Consider the following 24,028-nt stretch of genomic DNA (forward strand, 5'->3'; position numbering starts at 1 on the left):
CAAGGAATATTCTAGAAGAGTTCCACCTCTGGTAATCTGGTGTGAGACTTTGTTGTGTACCACTCCCTGCAAAATATCACTGGTAGACTATGTCAAAACATGTTCAAGTTGTACTGGTCACATATTGTGTTGTGCCATATTAAGTGACTTTCCATTGGAGTTTCCATTTTTTGGATAATAACTGATAAAATGATAATACAAAAATGATAGTACTCGATAAAGCAGAGATGTGGTTGAAATACAAAAGTGCTGATAGGAAGTATGATAACCGTCTGCTTTTTTCAAAATATTAAGATGCATTATGGGATGTGAGTAAGTTGAGGAATGTGTTTGTGCCCCCTTAAAAATGTAGCGATATGAAGCGATCCGAATCTCAAAACAGTCTGAAATTCACAGAAGGCATTGCCCACAGGCACCATATGTAGTGCTACCAGTTTACAATTCCAGCACTGGACCTTAAGAATGTAAATCTTTTTGAGATTTTTTTTACAACCTCAGGGCTCAGAATCTGGTGAACAGCCACTGCTTTATATGAGTTTCTGTCATCTCTAAAGTTCTCTTTTGAAATGTTTGACACCTTCATGTTTAAAGAGAACCAACCTTACAAAAATATATTAATCTGCTGCTGAATTAACTAGTTTCTGAATAAAAGTGTCATTAACAATCACTTGGTATTTTTATCATATCTATTTGGTTTACATAGAAATCAATATTTATTTTATAACATATATGGCACTTGGCACAATGCATGGACAACATCTCTATTCTAGTTGAACTAACATGGAACTAACATATTGGTGAAGCTGCATGAAATTTGGTTCTTATTCTTAGAAACATAACAGCACCCAAACATCCATTAACACATGCATGTCATATAACATGAGACCTCCGTAATATACAACATGTATTTTTTTCTAGCTTAATGTTTTTACAAAATATTGCAATATTTCAATGTCCGAATATCCATGAGTATATTTAAAAATTGAAATGCACATCCTAAATCAGATTAAGATGCAAGTTGCCGTGCAAGCAAAAAATATTATGTAAACAAAAGCATGTGTGTAATTTCCTTCAGAAACCAATACATAGTTGATTCTGGGAGTCAATGACTTTAAATCAGTTTTTAGAAACAGTAAATATTTATTTCAAATAAAAAGAAAATAAATAAAGCTTACCACAATGTGCTGACTTATCCTTGTAGCATTATTTCAATGAAGTTTAAATAAAGTTGAGAAAATCTTTTTATCCAATACAGGGTCACTAGAATTCCACAGCCTATCCTGGCAAGCAACAGATGCAAGGAGGGATACATTCTTGATGGGGATGCCAATCCATTGCAGGGCACTGACACAAATACACATACTGTACACGCACACCAGGGCTCATTTTTCTAGAAGTCAAGCCAGGGGACCCAGAAACACACAAACTCCATGCAGAGAGCAGCCAAGGAATTGAACTCAGGGCCCAAAGCACTACGTGGAAGCAATGCTAACTACTGTGCCACCCACTCATTTAAAAAATGTATGTCTTAAAAACTATTTTTGTAGAATTTCAAAAAGTTTATTATAACTTGAAAAATATGGTTGGAATGCCATTCTTTTGCTGTCAATGCATAGTGTAAGTGTTGTATTTAATAAAACAGGACATTAATATTTGTAACAGTTCATATTACAGCAATATTAAGGGATTCAAATACAATTTCATTAAAAAAGTTTAATCTTTTGTATAGTTATTAAATATACTGATTGGATATGCAGTTTTCTTGGCATTCATGCTATATTGTGGACAAGAAAGAAAGAAATGGTGAAGAAGCTGAGGAGTTTCCGTGGTACTCACAAGACAGGGAGCGGAATAGGATAGAGACACAACCAGTGTAGATTACCAGCTGCGTAAAAAATGCTACACAAATGGAAAGCAAATGTGTGAAGTCGTGTACAGTAGATTCAGCTCTACTGAATGACTACCCACATACTGCCAGTAATGACCTGGCTCACCTACTTTGGTTACTCATGGTCATGATGCAAAACGAGAGACTGTGCATATAGATGGGGGATGTGCATTGTGATGTGGAAAATCTTGTATAATGAAACCCTTTTTATTCTATAGAGAATATTTAAAGAAACATCAACATCATTTGATTAAAAGTATGGAACAATTTGTATGTGATATATACACATTATACATGCCTTCCAATACCACAATGCTTTTGTCTAGACCTGCCTTATATTTACAGCAAGTACTGCTTCTCTGGATGGCCTTGGCAACCAACATTGCACCTAATAAGCGCCAGCTGTAATGTTATCTGCTATTTATGTATACCGGGATACATCGGACATCACTGAAATACATCATTATATCTATACATCAGTGCTGTATAGCCTGCATTGCTACAGAAAATCTGATTTCTGAAAAGCATTTCCTCAGGCAATGAGGCAATCACTGAAGATGAGTCATCAGTGATCATGATTTTCTGTGCACTTTGTTTCCCAATTAACCTCAGCAAATCGTAAGGAATAAATTATCCATACACTGTTAAAGCTCTACCACACTTCCACAGATATGGTACAGTACATTACAGATGGTCTATATATTTGATTAGATAAAATGTGCCTGCCTGCTTGGCTAGAGATTTGTGGCATTGCTTTTCAGGGGTGACAACACTACACTTCATTCAACAAGCACCTATAATTTGTAGTAAATGGAATGTCAAGACAAAGAGAGAATTAGGTTCCAGTACCCCGACAGCTGTTAGATGGTAATCATGAGAATTAGGTACTTGTGACCATCTACACCTATAAGAACAAGAACAACAAAAAAATCATTTTTTTTAGTCTTGAACTGGCACCGTTAAAAAAACAATCACCTATGCTTGATGGACTATAGATAATCTCACATCCATATTTATTATTGTGGTAGGGGAAAAGTAGACTTGAAGTAACCTAATACTGTACATCAGATCACAGTGAAGTGGTCAAGGTGTGAACTGGTTTGTCAAGATTCCTCTTCTAGTATGTTTTAGTGCTGCAACTTCAGCAAAGTGAAGGGATTGTAATACAATTACATGGGTGGAAACTCACTCCACCCATCCACTCCTTTTTTTTCCATAATACTTCACTGAGGAGTGGCACTGTCTGGTACTCTTTTCTCTTCCTCTCTGTTAAATGCTTTTGCATCATTTTGAATCTTGTACTTGCATGAAGTTGTACTTTGAATCTTGTACTTTCCTGGACATCTTATACCATCTAGTAAATTAAACTGAGAATATTAAATCAACTGCAAATTACATATAACTGATATCAACTGATAGCAGAAAGAAACATTTTCTCTTCAATAAAACACAAAATACCCTTCCAGAATCCTGCCAATTACACAAATCATACACAGCTTCAAGCAACATTCACATAATTACCCATACAAAATACTGCTAGAATAATTTCAAACTTTACTAATATTACAATTACTGTTAAAAATGCAAGTAAGAACAGCACCTTTTAAAAGTATGCTTTTCAATACATCAACAAGACCTCTCATAAATCTAGATAAATTCAAGACTTCTTAAAATAAATTGTCACTATATAACCTTTTGTTATACCTTTTGTTATGCCACCAACCCATGGTATCAGTTTAAAGATATCTTTGCTTGTGCAAACATGGTGAAACACTGAGTGCTACTGGACCCATTCCAGGAGGCCATTCATAAAAAAACAGCCTGGGTTGTGCAAAATCTTATGCAATGATATATTTTATTTTGTAGCCTACAAAATTCCTAATTCCTAATCCAAATTCCTATCAATATTGCCTCTGTTACCATCTTTGGAAGAATTTGTATTTTGAAGCAAGTAACCACATTGCACAGATCCACCTTTTGTAATTTGTGTCCAAAACTTTATTTAATAATAGTTATAATAGAAATAATAGAAATCTAAGAAATTAGTTTAAATTCTTCTTAAGAAATTGCATTTACAAAGATAACAAACTGAGGTACTGTTTGTGCCTTCCATCTAAAAGCAAATGAATCAGTGAGGGATGGGTTGATAATATCACATTATATAGAAAACTGACATGGACATGGGAAATATCTACTAAATTTTCCTAAGTAATGCTGCTAGTCTTTTGTATTCTTTATTGGAAGGTACTCCATTTTGAAAAACAAAGAAGGAACACAATTAGCTTCTTATAATACTATTAAAAATATATCAGTTTTCTATACATTCTTATTGACAGTGCAAAAATGTCTCTTTTAAGTATAAACATTATAAAAGATGGCTGATTATGCTCTGATATATTACATATACTGTATATATATATAATTTCAAAAGGAATGAGGGCAGCCAAAGATGTGTAAAAGGCTGAGAGCCCTACCTCCTGGCCATAGGACAGGGAGACTGGGACCCCCATTCCCCACAAAAGCAACCAAGTGAGGAAGAGGAGTCACATGTGTCATATATGGGAATCTGAGGAACTACTTCAGGATTAGTTGTGGGTTGTGTGGCAACTGAATTTAAATAGTCCTGCTGCACTCATCTCTCCCGAACGTTTGTTACAAATCCATAAATTGAAAAAGTCTGTTACTCTTCCACAGCTCAAACTATTGCTTTTGCCAAAATGATCAATACTCAAAATCTGTTTGTCAGAGTAATACTCAAGCACTTCTTTAGCTCATGGAACAGTTAATGAATTCCTACCTTCTTAAGGAAACTCTGAAGGTCCTTCTCTCCCCAGAGGTCATGCAGCAGGAGTGCAGCAGCTTTACTGGCTTTTGGAAAGTTTCTGTCAGTTAGAGAGACTCCTCATTAAATTTAATTTCAACCAAATAAAATCCATGCTTGACATTTCACAAATCTTGGGTGAAAAATTTAAGTCAAAGACCACTGGCTTTTTAGTTGTAAATAAGTAAAGTGTACCTGAGTATTAAAAATGATCAGAAACGTTTAATGTTTAAAGGCAAAAGAAAAGAAAATTGTTTCGAAATAACCGTTGTCTAGCCAGGTTACTTGTTGTACTTAATTATCATGAGTAATGACTGAATGTGGTCCTCACAAACATCTCACTTCCAGTCTTGCTAAGGCAACTAAGATTACATGTATGCTTTCATAAAACCAATGTGGAAATATATCCTGTGATTGTAATTTTCTACAACTGGATTAATACTTTTGCTTCTGTTATTATTATTGCACTGGCAAATTACCTTTTCTAAAGTAATAGGGCAATATAAGTTACAAGAAGAAATACCTTTTCTGAAATTACACAGATTAATATTATAATATGTACTATTTAGTACATACTACAACTACTGAACATATACATTGTATATAAATATTCAAACAATCAAAAATATAATAAAATTACAGAAGTAATTTAATTTAATCAACATAACATGAATCTTATAAAAAACAATTATATAAAATGTATAAATTATGTATATAACACATGAAGAAAGGATCCATATGCTACTGTAGCTTAATGATCCAACATCACTAAGAAGTCAAGAGGGATACACAAACAGAAATGAAGTCTCCCAGCAGTTCCATGGGGCAACTGAGAGAAGAGGAGGGAGTGAGTCCAAGCTCAAAGGAGATGGATGAATGCAATAGGAGAGACAGAGATGGCAAAGACAAGTCAGAAGAGGAAGAGTAGAATGAGGTCAACATTTGGCAGGTCTGAAAACAGAAGCAAAATGAACTAAGGCAGAATGAGACACAGAGCCACAGTAGTGAAAAAGTGAAAATGCAATAAAATAAGAATAGATTATAGAATAGAACAAACCAGCAATTTTGATAACACTGTTATTTATCTTATAATAACAAATTATAGTCAGGAATTAACACTGATTAACATTTTCTTCCATGTTTCTAGTGGCAGTCTCACCTATTTTTACTGATATCATTCAGTGAGCTGACCAAGCCAGTGTTCAGCACCCTCTTTCCCATTTCGGGCACTGACATCATCAGGTTACGGGCAGTGTGACATGTTGCTGCTAGGGTATCATCAGAATCAGCTCCATTCTTTGTCCCAGAGCTAAGAAGGCCAGTCAGATTCGGTAGGATACTTCGAGCTAGAACAGCCCAAAAAGAGCAAAACTCAGTACGAATATCACTTCACATTTGAGTGGTTCCTCCCTGTTATACAAACTCCAGAAATTTCAGTCCAGGGATTTTGAACCCTGGTCCTACAGAACCTTATCAGGTATGTGTATTGATGATTGCCATTAAATCAGCCATTTCTAAAAATATGAACATTTATAACTAAAACTAAGTACTCTTCAGTTCTCAAGGACCAGTGATCCCTTAATTGAATATATTACTTGCTTGACTTACAGGTGTTGACAATCTTAAGATGCAGGAGCTATAAGAATAACTGTATTTGGGCTCACTGGGACTAGGGATGGAAATCCCTGCTCTGAATAATATTATAATTAGCATTAAAAGAAACATTACTCATAATGCAAAAGGTTATCCAGAAATGAGTCTTTTTTATAGCATTGCACTTACGTTGTGAACAGAGATGATGTAGATAATAGATATACATAGATAATACTGTTTAACATTTGTCATTAACAGGGTTGGTAAACAAGGTCCCTACCGTGTAATTCACAAGCCACAGTCTGAAGTAACTGTAACTGTATATCTGTGATGCAAGCTTTGCACTAGTTTGCAAATAATACCTTGAGGATTCGGTCTCATTTCTCTCGGAGAGCACATATTTATTAACTGGTCTAAGCTTTAGATGTCACATGTTGTTCCAGTTCACCCTATACAAAATGTTCAATGGGACTTAAGTATGGGGCTCAGGGCATCCCTGGCCCAACTGTCACATAATGATCAAGCAAGAAATCCATGTTTACACAAGCAGCATGAGGATATGCGTTGATCTGCTGGAATAAGTCAGCAGGAAGAGTAGCAAGTATGATCCCACTTATCTTGGTGAGGTGTCATAACTTGTTTTTCCAGATCATGCTTTATTATTGATGGCCTGTGTTTAGCTGTAAACAGTATCTTGCTAGGTCAGAAACTCCAGCCTAGGGGTCCCAATGATGTAATTGAGCTCCCTTTATGGGGTGGTGTGCTTTGAGGTGTGTTGTGTGTAAGAAAATGTAAGTTTCACAATTAAAATGCGATGTTAATCTATTTCCCAGATGCACTAGTACTAGAAGTTACAGTTTTGCTCTGGAAAACAAACTAGCATGAATAGGCAAAATACCCTCAAAATACAATACTTAAGCAATGTAATTTTCTTCAATATCTCAGAAAGATGCAGTAGAGCACCATAGTTCTTTGAACTCTTTAAGAGAACTAGCAATAGTAACATGGAATCTGGCTTTTACTTCAGAAGCCTCACACCCTTATTAAAAGAATGGCTCTTAAAGGAAACTTTTGGATTTTTTCTATAGCAATAATCAAGACAAATGAATCACCAGATACATTATCTCTTCCTACAACAATGTATTGAGCTTTGTTTTGGTTTTCTTAATTACAATTTGGGAGAAATAAAGTTAAGAATGGTAATTACTTTCCTACTAGGGTGAAGAGCAAATGAACAAACTTTGTTCCCTCTACATCACAAAATGGTGCTGTATGGAGCAAAGTGAAAGTCATCTGACTTTTGAGCCACAGTCCATAACCAGGCATTTTACTCCAAATTTGTTTTTGTATTGTAATGTTGTTGTGTGTGAAGTTAAATACCAAAGAGAAAAACACAATTATTATGATTGTGTATTTCTAACAGGTTTAAAAGGTAGTTTCCCTTTCCTTCACCACTACTGTCGTGACTCCTGTGGAAACATGGATCTCTTGGTAACAGGTAAGTGCATATTTGCATTTTTTTTACATAGGCCTGCACACGTTTTTTTGTGAACACAATTTCTAAAAAAAAGAAAGCAGCACTAATTTTCTGTCATTGGCTGCTAAGACTGTGTAGATTTTACATTTTTCAAATTATGTAGTCTATTATTGTATTTTCTTGTTTGAATTTAATAAAATTGTGTACTCATATAGCTACACAAAAGAAAGATAAAGATGACTTTTACACAAAAGAAGGGGAACAGAATTTGACAAAAGCCTTTTTTTCTTGGTCTTGCAAAATGTGTTCTCCTCTTGATACTGTCCCCATCTCAAAAGCTGAGAGACTCACCCATGGTGGTTTGTAGGCCTGGGGTCCGGGACATATTCCCCAGCAGAGAGCTGGCAGTTTTCTGCAGGCTGGGGTTAGATGACTGAAGCAGCCGAGCGATCTCTGGTAGTCCATTCAGTTTCTGCACAATTGTCTGGCTCATTACATTGGACACCTCAGAAAGAGAAATGTGTTTAGAATTTCCCAGTGCTCTTGTGTAGCTAGGTGCCACAGAACACATTTTTTTCTACGGATCATATAGCAACCCACAAACCCCTTTCTTACTATTCCCTTGTTGGCAGTAAGATTCTGGAGAGCTCCAGCGCAGGCCTCAAGAGTTGAGTCCTTGTTGCTGTTCTGCAGAAGGGACAGATACATCTGCATGGCTTTGGAATGGAAGAGCCAGCCCACTCCCTTAGGATTGTTGTCCTCCATCACTGGATAGTCAAATGTATTCTTGATAGAGAGGAAAATATTTTTTGTTTTATATTTAGAATGCAGACAGAATACTTCTGCACTAAATAGCTTTACATCATTTTACACAACACTTCTTCTCAATACCCAACAGCACAGAGTTAAGAGTCTACATTTTCTTTGAAATACAAAAATCTGCAAAATAATAGACATTTCCATTTATATTTGATTTTATTTTCTAAAAAGCACAAACTTACTTATTTAATATCTTCCCTTAACTTTTATTATATGCTTCTAACAATGCCAGAAATAAAAGTAAATCTTTCTTTTAAAGAGATTAACTTTCCCAGAAATGGAACCTTAATTGTTGGGTATAAAATCATGCTCTTCTGAAAGCAACATTACTTATGCTCTTATCTTCTGACTGTTTTGGGAACATAACAATTCATTTACAAACTTAAAAAAATGAATTGGTGACACACCTCTTTACTGTTCTCATTACAATGCCATCCCTTCAAAACATAGAAAATAAATGAAACACAAACAATACTGTACACCTGGAAGTTACCGCTTTAAAGATTGGATATTTAATGGCTATTTTAGCAGTAAGCATGTTATTCAGTTTAATGTACACCCATAAGGTGCATCAATTTGGACACAACTTTGCAAGTCAAGTTGTAAAATATCAATCAACATGAGATGTGACTTGGAAGCAATCGAAAACACAGCAAATAAACACATAGCCATGCCCAACAGGTATTTTCACAAGATTATCACCAAAACCTCCTATAGTACCTACTTCCTGCAACTATATTTTTATCAGAAAGCACTGATGTTCCTTAACATGTTGGAGCAGTCTCCATGCATGTAATTGTAACATCTATATATTCAGTCATCTCATCTATCAGTAGAAATGATTTAACTATTTATAAAGCAGTTTTTAGAAAAATAAGTACTACACTGTACAATTAAATTTCAACTAGGTAGCTGTGTCAGCATGTGTAGACTGAAGAGGAACAAGTAAAGGTTTATTCCATGCTGAAAAGAGAAGAAAAGAAACAATGTTTCAAATGTGAAGCTGTCTGAAGAAGGACCTGAAGCAGGCTCCACAGATGAAACGTTATGTTTCTTTTTTTCTCTTTTCAGCATGGAATAAACCTTTACTTGTTCTTATTACATTTGATGACTGCTGTGCTACTTTTATTAACAAAATGTATCTTAATTATGATTTTAACTATATTGCTCAATATTACATAGGCAATACACTCATATATAATGAAATCTAAATCTAACTCTCTAGCATGTCTAATTAAAAATCTCTAAATCTAACAGAATATTTAAGTGTTGTTATCCCAACTTTCTAGGTAAGTTTTCATTATGGAGGCATGTCAATGGTGTTTAACTTTGCTTTTGAAGAGTCACTTTTCTTTGCAGTCACATGAAAAATACTCGATAACTGATATAAGAGAAGTTCTACATCAACATTAGTAATGTGGATACTCCCAGTGCACAATAATTTAAATCAGCTGGTCATGCCCAGTAGGGATGCACCTGTACACATTGAGGACCATGCTGCTGAGGTCATACTGAGGACCTCCTGGTGAAGCATGTGTGTGGTCCCCAGGGTGGAAAGGCCAATATAAGAAAGCACAGACATTCCTATTCTCAGTGTTTGGCCAATCAGTCAATCAACAATCTGAGCCAGCACGTGCCTCAGGTTGTTTAAAAGGTCTTGCTCTTGCAAAAGAATGGTTCATTTAAATGTGATAGTTATTGCATTCTGATAAGCATGTTTTTTTAAAGACCTGATTTCCTTCAAAAATAAAACATTTGGATGATTTGCACTAAAGTGAGCATTCATCTCCATGTTTTACTTCTGTTGCTCAGAACTTGACTATCACACTGATGCCTTCTTAAATAAGTTAAAGAATGCAGTAGCTTGGAAGACATGAAGGCTGTAATATCCTAAGGGATTGTCACTGTATACAGGTATATACATGCGTATTTATATAATTCTGTTAACTTGACAAGATTTTTTTTCTTTATATTACATTTCTTCTGCATGAACAAAGACTTGCTTCTTGGTCCTTTTTAATCTAGACTATATTAATATTGGCCCATGCCCAAGGTCACTGGCTTATGTTGCAAACATTATAGCACCTCTAATCAACTATACAGTGGAGGGACAAAATTGATAATTGACAACATGATGAACACAAACTTTGGTCTACAAGTAGGAACCAGAAACAGAACAACAACAACATCTGAAGTGTGTATGTTCACTAGTGACAATTTCAAGTCTGAAATGTCAGGCAACTCATAAGGAAAATCTTGTGGAATATACTGTTTTCCTGTAAAGGGAGATTATGCTGAAAATAGGTGTAATATTGTGACCATGAAATAAAAAGTTACAGTACTGCAGACATTTAAGCCTGTACTTGTGTAAACAACTTTGGATATATATTAGATATACCATCTCTTACCATGTCCTGCTCAATCTTGCTGCTTTGACCACTGAAACAGCCAACTGCTGAAGAATTGTTGCTGGCCATGTCTCTGGTAGGTGAACTGGCAAGAGCATTGATTGTGGTGAAGCTGCTGGGGGCCTCAGTCTCCAGCTGATACGTTAGGTTATGCAGGATGCACACACAGTTCTCCACAGACTGAGCCAAGAATGAGGAGAGAAAATATTAAACCCAGAAATAGACAGCCAGCAATAAGCTCAATAGACACAGCCATTAACTGTACAAAACACATGCAGCTCCACCCAGCAAACTTAATCAAAACACAAAATGACAGTGTTTGATGAGAAGCCTGCTTTCTGTCTTAAAATCCCACAGTCTCTCCAATTTAGATTTGCATAGTGGCAGAGTCATTTTCATTGTTTTTGCTCCAGAGACAAAACAATTTGCCCCGGATTTTCTGAGAATAACTGTAAAAGTTGAAATGTGCAAATTGTGCAAGAGACAATGTGAATATGCAAAAACATGTATTTTATTTTTTTTCACTTTAAGATAATTTTAGATTTCTTTTACTCTTTTGATATTCAACAAATGATAAGCTTTACACTAGAGAAAACATAATATTAAGAATGATTAAGTTATAGGTGATCTTCCAAGTCCCAAGACTTTCCTCATCTTAACTTAAAGTACTGTACATCAAAGAAATAAGGACTAATTTTGAAAATCGTTGCAACCAGTTTATGCAACACATATGTATGCGCAAATACTGTATAAACAGAATCAATCTTAAAGTAAGCAATTATAATACATTTTTGTAATATCAGTTTTTCTTAAGGAACATTCAAGTCCTCTCTTGATTCAGCCAGTGGATAAAAAGATCTGTTTATCCAAAATTTGTACTTAACGCTTTGCTTTGTCACATATACTGTATATTACATGATTTTCACTGGGTTGCCAGGAAATAAAAACTTAATTTACAGTTATTATTGTAGCAATTGTCATGGCACTTTAATTTTTAATAACAGTTGTATAGCAAGGTTTTACTGAGAAACAGAGAAGCAGGCAACAGTTTTGTGGAAAAGAGAGATGTATTGTGTGAAAACAAGTTTTGCACACAGCAGTGCCATGAACACTTTTAATGGGTAGCCTTAATGTGGTTTGACCAGTTATGCAGTAAATTCTAAGGCTTTGCCAAACCACATGAACATTTACAGTTCTTTACTCAGGAGCAATGAATTTTTTCAATAGGTAAAATGTAACTACAGTACATTTACAAAACTTTAACTAAATTTACTCAAGCATTTCAAGATATTTGAAATCCAGACAATTGAAACAATGCATTATTGCTAGAACTTTGAAGACTAGCTCTAATAATACTAGGAGTACTTAAAATAGCTAACGCAACACAAAAATGTTGACATATGAGATAAATCCAAATAGTTTCCAAATACAGAATACGTTTTTACAGAATAAGATTACATCAACTTTTATACAAAGAATGAAAAAACTGACAATTATTTATGAAACAACTCCAAACTTAGGTGACAGCCATGCTTACAGTGTGCATTATAAATGATGTTGCATATTTTCAGTGTTTTTTTCATCACATGATATCCATTTAAACTAGCCTTTGGATAATTTGAGTTATGTTAATGTTAATTAGGAAAAGTGATCTGTTTTTAACTTATAATCACAGTGATTGATGTTTTGCCTAATTAATTCTTCAAGTAGAGTTTACAGGTGATACTTACACTAACCTCACAGCCCATCTAACCTGCATTTCAGGTCTTCACTTTACAAACTATTATACATGCACTGTACATTGTTGCACATTTATTTTATACAGTTGTAAAATTAAATATTTCAACCATATCAGTTTAAAAAGAACAGAAATATACTGTATGCAGTGTATAATCTCCACAACTATGATATTTTAAGAATTATGATTCATAATTATATAAGATGCTTTGTTTAATTGGGATATTTGTTACACAATACATCTACTTTACCTCTTCCTTAAATAAAAAATGCAAAAAATAAGCTTAGCTATTACATATGGATAAAAATTTGTACAAAGATTGTGCTAAATCAGACTGCTGTGAAGAATCTCCTCATCTTATCACTAGCCTTACAAAAAGCTTACCACCTGCATTGTCTTACTTATATTTTGATAGATGGGTTATTCCTTGCATGCATTTTAGATTTTTAGTTTTGCAGAAATAACAGAAGTTGTGTAACTTGTCACAAACTTGGTCTGAAAAACATGGTGATGGAAGTGGGCCATAGAACTAAACAAATTTTTCACTAAATTGAGAACTATGTTTTTTGGGCATTATGTTATGTGGAGGTGTGTGCACTTACAAAATCTACTAAATGTGGAAAGCCCCTTAACTTGATAACTTAAATGCTGGTTGTTATCCTAGCCCACCTTGTCATCTGGCCTGTCGGCGCTCACACAGGCCTGAACATAGCTCATCAGAGAGTCGACCAATCCACGGCAGTTCCTCATGGTTTGGCGTTCACCCTGTTGTGCAGAGCTTAGGTTTCTGTTGCAGGAAAGGCAAAGATAAATTAAGAGCACATATATCACTTCAGATGTTTGAAACAACTACTCAAAATTTAGAAAAACAGTACTGTCATGATATATAAAATATACTACAGCAGCTACACTAGCTAGTGCTGTATAGGACTTTATGTCAATGGTGTCTCCGAACAGTATATACTGTTGAATATGTGCTGCGAAGATAAGTAGTCTAACCTTATCAACTTTGGCAAGCTTTGACTTCTCTACACAGTAGAGTACGTACAAAACCCTTTCTCTGGTTGTAATTTGGTCTTTTTGCTTAGGTTCAGCAACTAAGTATAATCAGTGATGGAACTGGCAATCTCCATAGATGATCTTGTACTCTTCCTACATTGTGACATTAACAACTACAGATAACGAATCCAAAAACAAAACACATAGGGCAGGTGTGCAGAAATGTTTCGGGTTCCTTTGCCACTGGAAACTTTCCATGACAAAGGCCATCTGTACAAACATGTCAATTACAAACAAATGAAAAATATTATGGAAAAGGAAGTGCTTCATAAAATGTTTTAAAAAAATAACAAAAAACATTTTTAAAAGGACTGATCAACTAATTACAGACATACAATTACGTGGTTTTGGAAACAATTATTATAAATGAATAAAATGATCTTCTATGTGGAAAAATACCTTAATAATCATAGATTCAGAATAAATTATAAATACAAAAATAAATTATAAATACAAAAGGGGAAACACTAAGTTAGAAGAGGATGCTTATGAAAGACTCAACAGTTTATGTTGACTTTATTATTAGCAAAAAAGGCTAACAAAGTGTTAGGATAATAAAATCAAAAGTTTATAATTCAAATCAAGGCATGTTGTATTAAACCACACCTGAAGAAGGCTCCACGGCCGAAACGTTGTGTTTTCTCTCTTCTTTTTTTCAGGATGGAATAAACCTATTACTTGTTCCTTTGCAGCCTACACATGCTGACGCAGCTACCCACCTGAACTATGTTGTATTAAAATTGTGTAACACGATTTTACACTATGCTCTGAATTCAGTCCAGAGAAGAGAAACCAGATTTATTCTATGACTTTAGAGAATGTCCTACACAGACAGTCTGAAATAATTTAACCATTTTAGTCTTGAACAGAGAAGACAGCTAGGGAACCTTGTATAAGTACATATAATCCTCAAAGAGGATTAGGGCTGTGAAGGGCTGTATTAGGTTAGGGCTGTGAAAACTAAAGATTTCTCCAAGAAGATTAAAGATTTCTCCAAGCCTATTGTTTCTCATTTCACCTCTGACAGCCATGATCACACTAATCTCTCTGTTTAGGTTCTCAAAGCTGGTTTTCCTAACTCCAACATCAGAAAGACTACCAAAACTAAAATTATCCTGCAGCTGGGATCACACCTTTCCCCTTCTCTCACGGACAGACTATGTTCTTCTAAATTCTCTCTATTCATTGTAGGTTTCATTTCACACCTCTCTTCACCTATCCTGACTTCACACTACATGATTGGCCACTCACCCCTCCTCTCTCCCAGCTTTTGTTCTCCTGCTACATTACCTTTGCTTACTGCCCTGTCTTTCTCACACCTGAAGAAGGCTCCATGGCCGAAACGTGTTTTCTTTCTTCTTTTTTCAGCATGGAATAATCCTATTACTTGTTCCTTTGCAGCCTACGCATGCTGATGCAGCTACCCACCTGAACTTATCTTCAAGGAGATTGACAAAGTCAAACCAGTGGACTTTTTCAGAATTAACATGAAGCAGACAACAGAAGTGAAAAGTATACAGAAGTGCATTTAAAACTGCTAGCAGCAGGCACTTCTTCGTACAAGGGGTTGTGGAACAAGCTACCTAGCCATGTTTTAAAATACTGATGCCCCATCTTGCTTCAAAAAACAGCTGGATGAGATTCTTGTGTCAATAATACTTTATATAATACCAAACAACTGTTCTTTTATTATAAAGATTTGATTTCATCTTTCAGGATAATTAAGGATAAAGAATTTTTATAAAATCTTAGAAAAAAACAAGAAGCTGCTTCAAATGAATGTTTAATCAGTTCTTGAGCTTTCAGCAGCTTGTTTCAGGTATACTATATTCAAGAAAGCTAAAATTGTTTTGATAGTTATAAGCCTAAAGTAAACTAGCAAGATGAAAGTGATGAAAGACAGAAAATAATTATTGTCACAGAGCTACTTGTACTGCACTAGAGAAACAGAATTGTGTTTAACTAATGAAGTGTGAAACTAATACCTTTAAAAAAATAAATCACCCACTGACATACTTGTGACTCCACAACTAGAAATCCTACTCTGTCAGATGTCATAGGGAAATCTTTAGGTAGAGGCCCAGGTTGAAAATTGTTGGTGTACAGTTCTGAGGAATGGGAGGTGGTTGAGAGACAGTGGATCAAATCTGACTTGATCCACTGTCAACAATAAGGTTACTCTTTTTCTGTAAATGAGACATCACCAGCATGTGAAGTCACCTAAGAAAAACATGTAATTCAATGCATGCTGATGTTGTGCTATATTCTCTGCAAATATATAGTTAAATCTATAGTATTTAAAATTAATATATAAAAGAACAGAGTTCATATTTCAAATCCAAATGATTTGTAGAATTTACAAAAATGGTCATAGCCTGCATTTGAACTTGCCAACTTCTGCTATAGAGAGCAGAATGCATCCTGACTAGGGGCTTTTACTGGATGTGTTACATATAAGACCAAGATATTTTAAAGTTTGTCTCTGGAAATCCTATCTTTCAAAGTTTTGGAATTTTTTGACTTTTTGGAATTTTCCATTTGTCTAAGGAAATGCTTTTTAAATATAGAATTTCATGTAAGAAAATAATATATAACCTGATATGTTAAAGCAGTGTTTAAAAAAATGAACTCTATTCAGTAATTAGATCCTGCTCTTCATACACCACTGTAAAATTCCAGCTTAAAATAAATATGTTGTGTGGAGCATGGTGGTTAACATTGCTGCTTTTCAATGCTGGGTCCCTGGGTTCAATTCCTGTGGTGCTATCTACATGGAGTGTGTTCTTTGTACTTGTGTTCTCTGTGGGAACTAGCTCTGGTATAAGTGTGTGCAAGTCTGTGCCCAGAGATGGTGTCCAGTCCAGGGTGTATCCCATTGTGTTTTGCACCTATGCTACCTGAGGTAGGGTACAGGCCACTGTAAGTGGTAATGTGATGTGGTGAAAAAATATGATTTGTTGTTATAAGTGACATTGTATGTGGCACAAGAATCACTAAGGTTCTCACCTAAGACAGCCTGTGGCGTTGTAGAACATTTCTGGGTCCATATTGCTATTGACACTGGTCATCTGCTCTGCTGATCCAGCAAAGGGCACCACAATATTTTCTGTAAGCACTGGAAGAGCACTTTTGATCAGCTCAGGCTTAAGCTCATCTGCTGAGGACAAGTTCCACAGGAGGCCTGAAAATAAATTCAGACAATCAAATCAGAGAAGTGAGGACTGAAGCCATAGCACATGTATAGTATCCTGCTCTTTACAAAATTATCAGACAAAGTATCTTTTACTGCCAGGTCTCACTTCTGACAAGCAATTTATTCTGTGTGAATGTTAAATTGCTTTGTATTTGCCTAATGTTTGTACTGATTTTAATAGTTTTATAACTTTAAAAAACATTGGGCTATAAAGCAGTAACATTACAATATGGCCTTTTTGATATAGCTTTAAATTTGGCAAATGCCAAAGATCTCCCCTATGAAGATACAGCATATGAAATATATTTGTAAAATGAACCCATTTATTTTTGGCTGGGCAACATTTGTTAGAATTTGTCCGTTTTCTCCTGTTAGAATGACATTTTGAAATACACTCTATAGTCATGTACAATATTTTAAATATTTTAACCAACTATCTATGACACATAATTTAACAATTGTTTTGCCCTGACAATACTAAAAGAAACAGCAAATAATTTCTCTATCCATTCTGCTAATGTATGTTCTAACAAAAGATGTCATGACATGCCCCAGGTTACAGAAAGAGTTCTGTCAGTACAAGCAATTTTAACATAATTGACTTTAAAGTATTACAGGGTCTAGGAGAGTTTAAAACCAATAAAATTCTGAAGCCTGACAGTATTTCCCTATTTGTACTTAATATAACGAGGAATGTTATCCATGGATCTTTAACTGGAATATTTCAACTGTCACAAAGGATGGGATAGATCTATAGATTGGAGAATTGCAAATTTAATAATTACAATTTCAAAATGGCTTAAAAAAACTGAATCAGGAAATTACAGACCAATCAGTTTGGTACTTTTATGGAAAAAGACTGAACTAGCAATAATTATAAAATATAAAGACAACTAATGCCGATTTAGAATATTTAGATCTAACTAACCCAATTAATAAAACAAAATATGCTAGATGGGCTTCTTCTTTAGATGATGACTTCTTCTCATTTGAAAATTTCTTTATTCAATGCCTTGAATAAACAGCAAGAATAGATGATAGAGACTGAATTCCTGGAGAGTAAAATGTTGTCTGGGTTTTTGTCCCATCCAAGATCTCAGTTAAAAGGTTGGTGTAATTATTTAAGTATCTTAATAATTGTAAAATTCTAACCAGGCATTTTACAGATACCTTTAATGAAGCTAATGTTTTGATTAATCATTTGTAAAAGATTTTACCAAACATGATTCTTGGATTGGCAAAAACAAACAGGAAACATTGTGAGCTCCAAGGAATGACTCTGTCACCTCTGCTTTAAATTATCCATCCATACAAACAGAGAACATATAAGGTTCACACAGATACTGTAATGCCCCAGTTGAAGCCAGAGCCCTAGTGATACAAGACTGCTACTCTAACCACTGCAGCACTGTGCCGTCAGCTCTAAAACATGTGGAATATATTTGGATTTTCAGAAGCTTTCAACAAAAACATCTATAAAACGTTGAGTATAAAATAAAAAGCCATATACAGTACAGTACAGTAAATCCAAGATAATCCATGCACATGAACTGAACATGTAAATAGAAAACACGGATTCATCTTAAGGGATACAACCTCCAAATTCACTGATCTTAGTAGTGGATAGCTATAGTAATTCACAGAGTTCCATTAGTCCTCCTGAACTGTATCAGTGATTTGGAACAGCAAGCTAAAAACTAGTTAAATATCCAGATGATTAAAAAAATAGAGAGAAGTGGCAAACAGAGAAGGGAAAAAGGGATTTACAAAAAGATTAACATTTGGTTTGGGCAGACAATTGGCAAATGAAATTTAACACTGACAAGTGCAAAGTAGGAGTATGTATTAGGTGCTGTTTAGGCCATTATTCAAACTTTACCTCTCATACACACACAAAACATTCTCACATTCAGTAGTTTTACCTTGCACATACACATAAAAGGCACAATGTGATTAACTGAGAAAATTTATCAAAAAGCTTTCTCATTTTCTGTTGCGCTCCAAGATGGATGAAAGAAATCAACCAACTGCAACAAGCACTAAGCCAAGCCGTAGCTTTATCTAATAACATCTTAGCCACACCAGAAGCATTAGCTTCATTGTCATCGGTTATGCCTGTGATGAGTGTTCTTCAGTCAACGCATCATGCAATTATCGATGCTGAAACTTTATTTCAACGTAATTTCTTTGGGCTTTGTATCGTACAGACTGTCTCTGAGCTGATACTGGTGCTAACGTTTCCATCCAAGCTTTGGCACCACCATCATTAATTCAAAATAAAATATTTATTTCGGCTTCGGTAGTTGCATGCTCAGACCCAGCACCATGGGAGGGCAAGCGGGGGTGTCACCCCCGCAACTGAACTGCCCCACCCCCTCAGTTTCGGACAAAAGGATTTTTGAACACTTTCGCTTACTTAACTTGCACCCTAAAAATAGTTGTACTTTGTCAATGGTCAGATAACTACACTAACCCCGAATTCACAGTTACTACATTGGACTGTTTGATGTGCAGGAGGGCTATCCGTCCAGGAACGGCACATATTACATAGTGTCTATGTAATTGGGTGTCAACATTATTACGATCTTGTTTGCTCAATTGGACCAATTCCTTGCAGTAATTATTCCTTATACTTACAATCATTATATAACTAGGATTGTAGTTATAGAAGTTTTTGCTTTATGTTGGTTTTACAACTATTTTTTCTTAATGATTTAGAACCTCATTACCGTCAATGTATCTGTAAAAATGAACGCATATGAAATTTTGTCACTTCAGGCAACAATAATCGCGAGAGTGCTGATGAACGTGAAATTGTACTTCATCATTAAATACCAGATTGCACATCGTTATCGTCTATCATGAAGCACTAATCCGTGGCATGGTTGCGAGATTTTACTTGAGTAGTTGCAACGACACCGCGTCAACCAAAGTATCACAGCCCCCATCAGAATTTCAGACGCCCCCTACAGATTTTTTCACCTGGCACCGGCCCTGTGCATGCTGCATTGATGGAAGAACACTTATCGCGAGCATCGTAGTCAATGGCAATGAAACTACTGCTTCTGGTGTGGCTAAGATGTTATTAATTAAAGCTACGGCTTGGCTTAGTGCTTGTTGCGGTTGAGGTTAATTTCTTTCCTCAATCTTGGAGCGAAGCAGAAAATGAGAAAGCTTGTTTATAAATTTTCTCAGCCAATCACATTGTGTCACTTAGACGGACCACATACATTTGGCCATAATTCACCTCTCAAATACACAAAAAATGCTCTCACATTCTCCATTTTACCCCACATTCAGTAGTTTTACCTCTCACATACACATAAAATACATTCACATTAAGTAGTTTTGCCTCTCACGTTCACATTGTGAAAGAGTGTTTTCTGTGTATGTGTGAGGTAAAACTAGTGAATGTGAGAGCGTTGTATGTGTACAGTATGTGCGAGGTAAAACTACTGAATGTGAGTGCATTTTGTGTGTATGTGAGAGATAAAACTAGTGAATATGAGAGCTTTTTGTGTGTATGTGAGAGCTTTTTGTGTGTATGTGAGAGCAATTTCTGTCTGTATGAGAAGTTTGAGTAATGGCCTAAACGGCACCTTATGAGTATGTTCTATACATATCACACAACATATTTTTAGATGTGGGATGCTATGCATAAAAAAGACCAGGGTGTTTGCATAGATTTTCCTGTGTCTTCATCGAGACAATAAGTTACAAGACCAATCTGTCTAGCCTGTTTGGTTGCTAGTAGCTAACTGATTCAAGGATGTTATTCAGCCATTTATTGGTTCTCCTAGGGTACCAGCTTCAATAATATGACAGGTCACTTTATTTCACAATCTCACAATCCTTAGTTTAAAACATTTAAGTTTTTAAAACATTTAGAAGTATATTCCACTTATGTACTCTTGTTTCACATGTGATTCTGAAATCTGTCAATTGAGATGAAATGATGACGATGCCTTTGAAGATTTAAAACATTCAGATCACATCTCCTTGTAATCATATTCAAGGGAAGGATGAAAAAAAGAAAAAAATAAGAAGCTTGAAAAATAAAAAAATCAGTTCTCTAAGCCAGTGTAGGACATTCCTTTGAGTCTGAAAATGTATGTTGTTGATCTAGTCTGGACTGATTCCAGAGCAGGAATATCTTCTTTTGTAAGTTGGTAATTAAGTAGGGAAGGAATAAACAACAACAGAATGCTTGGGTGCAAAATGTGAAATTGATATCAAGCTAATTTAATCTATAGTTTTACAATGTTTTACTTTGACCTCATTTAGATGGTTGTGTTTAGTTATGTCACTGTACCACAGGAATGAATTACACCTTTAGAATGTGTTCAAAAGGGAGCAACAAAAATTGTTTCTGCTCTGAACGGATTTGTTATGTACAGACAGGTCAAAGAAACTGAATCGCTTCTCTCTAGACTTAGAGGAGATGTGGACCAAGCATATAGATTCTAGAATTCTAAAGGATATAGAAAGGGTCAAGGAGACTACTTCAGACTCAGCAGCACTCTAGAACAAGATTACAGGTGTATAGTAGAAGGGATATCAACTAGAAACTCTTTGTACTATACATAAGGAGCTCTGGGTATCTAGATATCTAGTGGCTGAGACACAGACTCTGGGCCTGTTTAAGCAGCATCTGGATGAAAGTTTAAATTTACTTAGCTACTAAACTACTAAATGGACTCTCATTTGCAGCCTTTCTTATATTCTCTTTTTGTGTAAATTAGAATTAATCAGATGTAAAATAAATTAACACAGTGGTTCTCAAACTGTGGTATGCATACCAGTTGTGGTACGCAGAGCGCCGCCAGGAGGTATGCCATATGACCCTGGAACTTTGTTGTGTACACTGAAAAATACACAGCCTACATACTACGATACAGCGCACGCTAATACTTGAGTGGACACAAGAGCTACAATGTAATTCTATACCATTCTATTGGAATGCGTGCTATGAACGTAAGTGGTAAACTGTATTTAAAAAAAGTTAGCTCCAGCAAACAGGGAGGTAGGAGAATGTGTGTGATTTTGGAACAATGCCAATGTAGTAAGCACAGGAAAGTATAGAAATGTGTACTACGAACGCTGGCAATCTTATGAGCATAGGAAAGTGTGATAGATAACAGAAAAATATTTAAGAACTGTTCTAGGTTAATTTTAGAAAAATACAGAGCATCTCTGTGTTTCGCTCCCATGCGCATGAAATAAAAACTTCTTTTAACTTCTGAGACGGATTCCTGAAATGGAAACGGAGAACAATGAAAGCTTGCGGATTGCTAAAGCAGGTAAGCCCCACATTATTTGTGAAGAACTTTGTTTACCATTGGCAAAAGAGCTGACACACATTATGTGTGGAGAAAAAGCTGCTAAACAGCTCGACCTGCTGCCCCCACCGAAAGACACAGTCACTCAGAATTATTGATATGGCGGATGATGTCAAAAGTACGCTGATGGAGCGCGTTAAGACGAGCAGATGCTTTTCACTGCAATTAGTGAAAAGCTAATTTTCACTAATTTTCATCGGCTGAGCAGTGGCTCTGTGGCTAAGGATCTGAGCCTGTGGCTGGAAGGTTGCCAGTTCAAATCCTGCAGCCGGCAGACGCATCCTACTCCATTGGGCTCCTGAGCAAGGCCCTTAACCCCAACTGCTCCAGGGGCGCCATACAATGGCAGACCCTGTGCTCTGACCCCAGGCTCTCTCCCTATCTGTGTGTCTCATGGAGAGCAAGCTGGGGTATGCAAAAAGATAATTCCTAATGCAAGAAATTGTAAATGGTTAATAAAGTGATGTTATTATTATTAGATGAGTCTGTAAATGTCGTTATTTTGGCCAACTTGCACGTTTACGTTAGATACAAGTTTGAGGGCATGTCCCATGAGGACTTTCTGTTCTGTAAGCCGCTACCAACAGGAACTACAGGAGAGCACATGTTTCAGCTTCTGAATGAATTTATCGAAGAGAATGGCATCAACTGGATAAAATGTGTCAGAGTTTGTACAGATGATGCAAGAGCGATGACAAGCCGACACAGCAGTGTAGTTGCACGAATTAAGAAAGGTTGCTCCAGATATGAATTGCAGCATCCACCGCGAGGCCTTTGCTTTCAAGAAAATGCCTGACGATTTAAAATCTGTAAGACTCTATTGTAAATTGTATCAAGGCTTGACCAATGAATTCACCTTTGTTTTGCTCGACTAAACATGCTCACCCCTCTCACTGAAATGGTGCTTTTTTTACTGTTTATTTTTAATTGTTGTTGTTCCTGTTTTTTTCTGTAAAGCACATTAAGAAGCCACCTTTAAAGGCGCTATATCAAATAAAGTTTATTATTATAATATTTATTATATGTGTATCTGAGCGTGTGCACGCATGTGCACTCATGTTGGTCATTGAGATTTTCTGTGGTTCCTATGAGAAGATGACCTGTAGGTGGTACTTGGATTCTTTGGTTTGATCAGGGTTGGTACTTGGTCCAAAAAGTTTGAGAACTACTGAATTAACATATATTAACAAAAGTAGTGGAGTTAGAAGGTATTAGATTTTGTAAGTTACATCATTACTGGTAACTAAGTTATTCAAGGACCAACACAGTACTTATTAAAGGTGTTAATGTCCTAGAAGACCAACATATTCACACTGTTGTAAGAGCACTTTACATATATTAGATTCAAAACAAATAATGAACTGTAAAAATAGAGTTAAATAGTACAGGAAAAAAATATTTTCAGCATACATTATTGAAGGATGAAAAAATTTAGCATACAGTATTAAAGGATGTTTTACAATTAGCAAAACCTAACAAGATATCATATCAAATACAGCAATGAATCATAGGATCTAAAAGTTTATTATTTACAGACAATGCAGTCCTTGTGTTTATCTGTTTAGTTTAATACTTTTTTTGATACCAAAAAAAACACAATAAGACTATAAAGCTTCACTGGAATCTTTAACAATAGTGATTCAGATGACCTATAATCAGCTAATTAGTGTTTTTAACATTTCCAGCTTTAAGA

At 35.6% G+C, this 24,028-nt stretch overlaps 2 protein-coding genes across 2 annotated transcripts in view; one reads left to right on the plus strand and one right to left on the minus strand.

The window, feature by feature from the left end:
• phlda3 (pleckstrin homology-like domain, family A, member 3) overlaps positions 1-18,528 on the plus strand; it is a 160,516-nt gene extending 141,988 nt beyond the window's left edge. The window contains exon 3 of the transcript XR_015940088.1: positions 18,514-18,528. The gene's annotated coding sequence lies outside the window, so the exon portion shown is untranslated. The remainder of the gene's footprint in view (positions 1-18,513) is intronic.
• pkp1a (plakophilin 1a) overlaps positions 1-24,028 on the minus strand; it is a 50,458-nt gene that overhangs the window by 7,812 nt on the left and 18,618 nt on the right. Inside the window, exons 6-12 of the mRNA XM_088639820.1 lie at positions 16,810-16,984; positions 13,414-13,531; positions 11,007-11,186; positions 8,395-8,565; positions 8,131-8,284; positions 5,869-6,055; positions 4,686-4,770 (exon numbers count right to left, since the gene is read on the minus strand). Coding sequence (XP_088495946.1) covers positions 4,686-4,770; positions 5,869-6,055; positions 8,131-8,284; positions 8,395-8,565; positions 11,007-11,186; positions 13,414-13,531; positions 16,810-16,984 — 1,070 coding nt within the window. The remainder of the gene's footprint in view (positions 1-4,685; positions 4,771-5,868; positions 6,056-8,130; positions 8,285-8,394; positions 8,566-11,006; positions 11,187-13,413; positions 13,532-16,809; positions 16,985-24,028) is intronic.

Source organism: Lepisosteus platostomus, chromosome 7 (genome assembly GCF_059453375.1).
Source record: "Lepisosteus platostomus isolate fLepPlt1 chromosome 7, fLepPlt1.hap1, whole genome shotgun sequence".
NCBI lineage: Eukaryota > Metazoa > Chordata > Actinopteri > Semionotiformes > Lepisosteidae > Lepisosteus > Lepisosteus platostomus.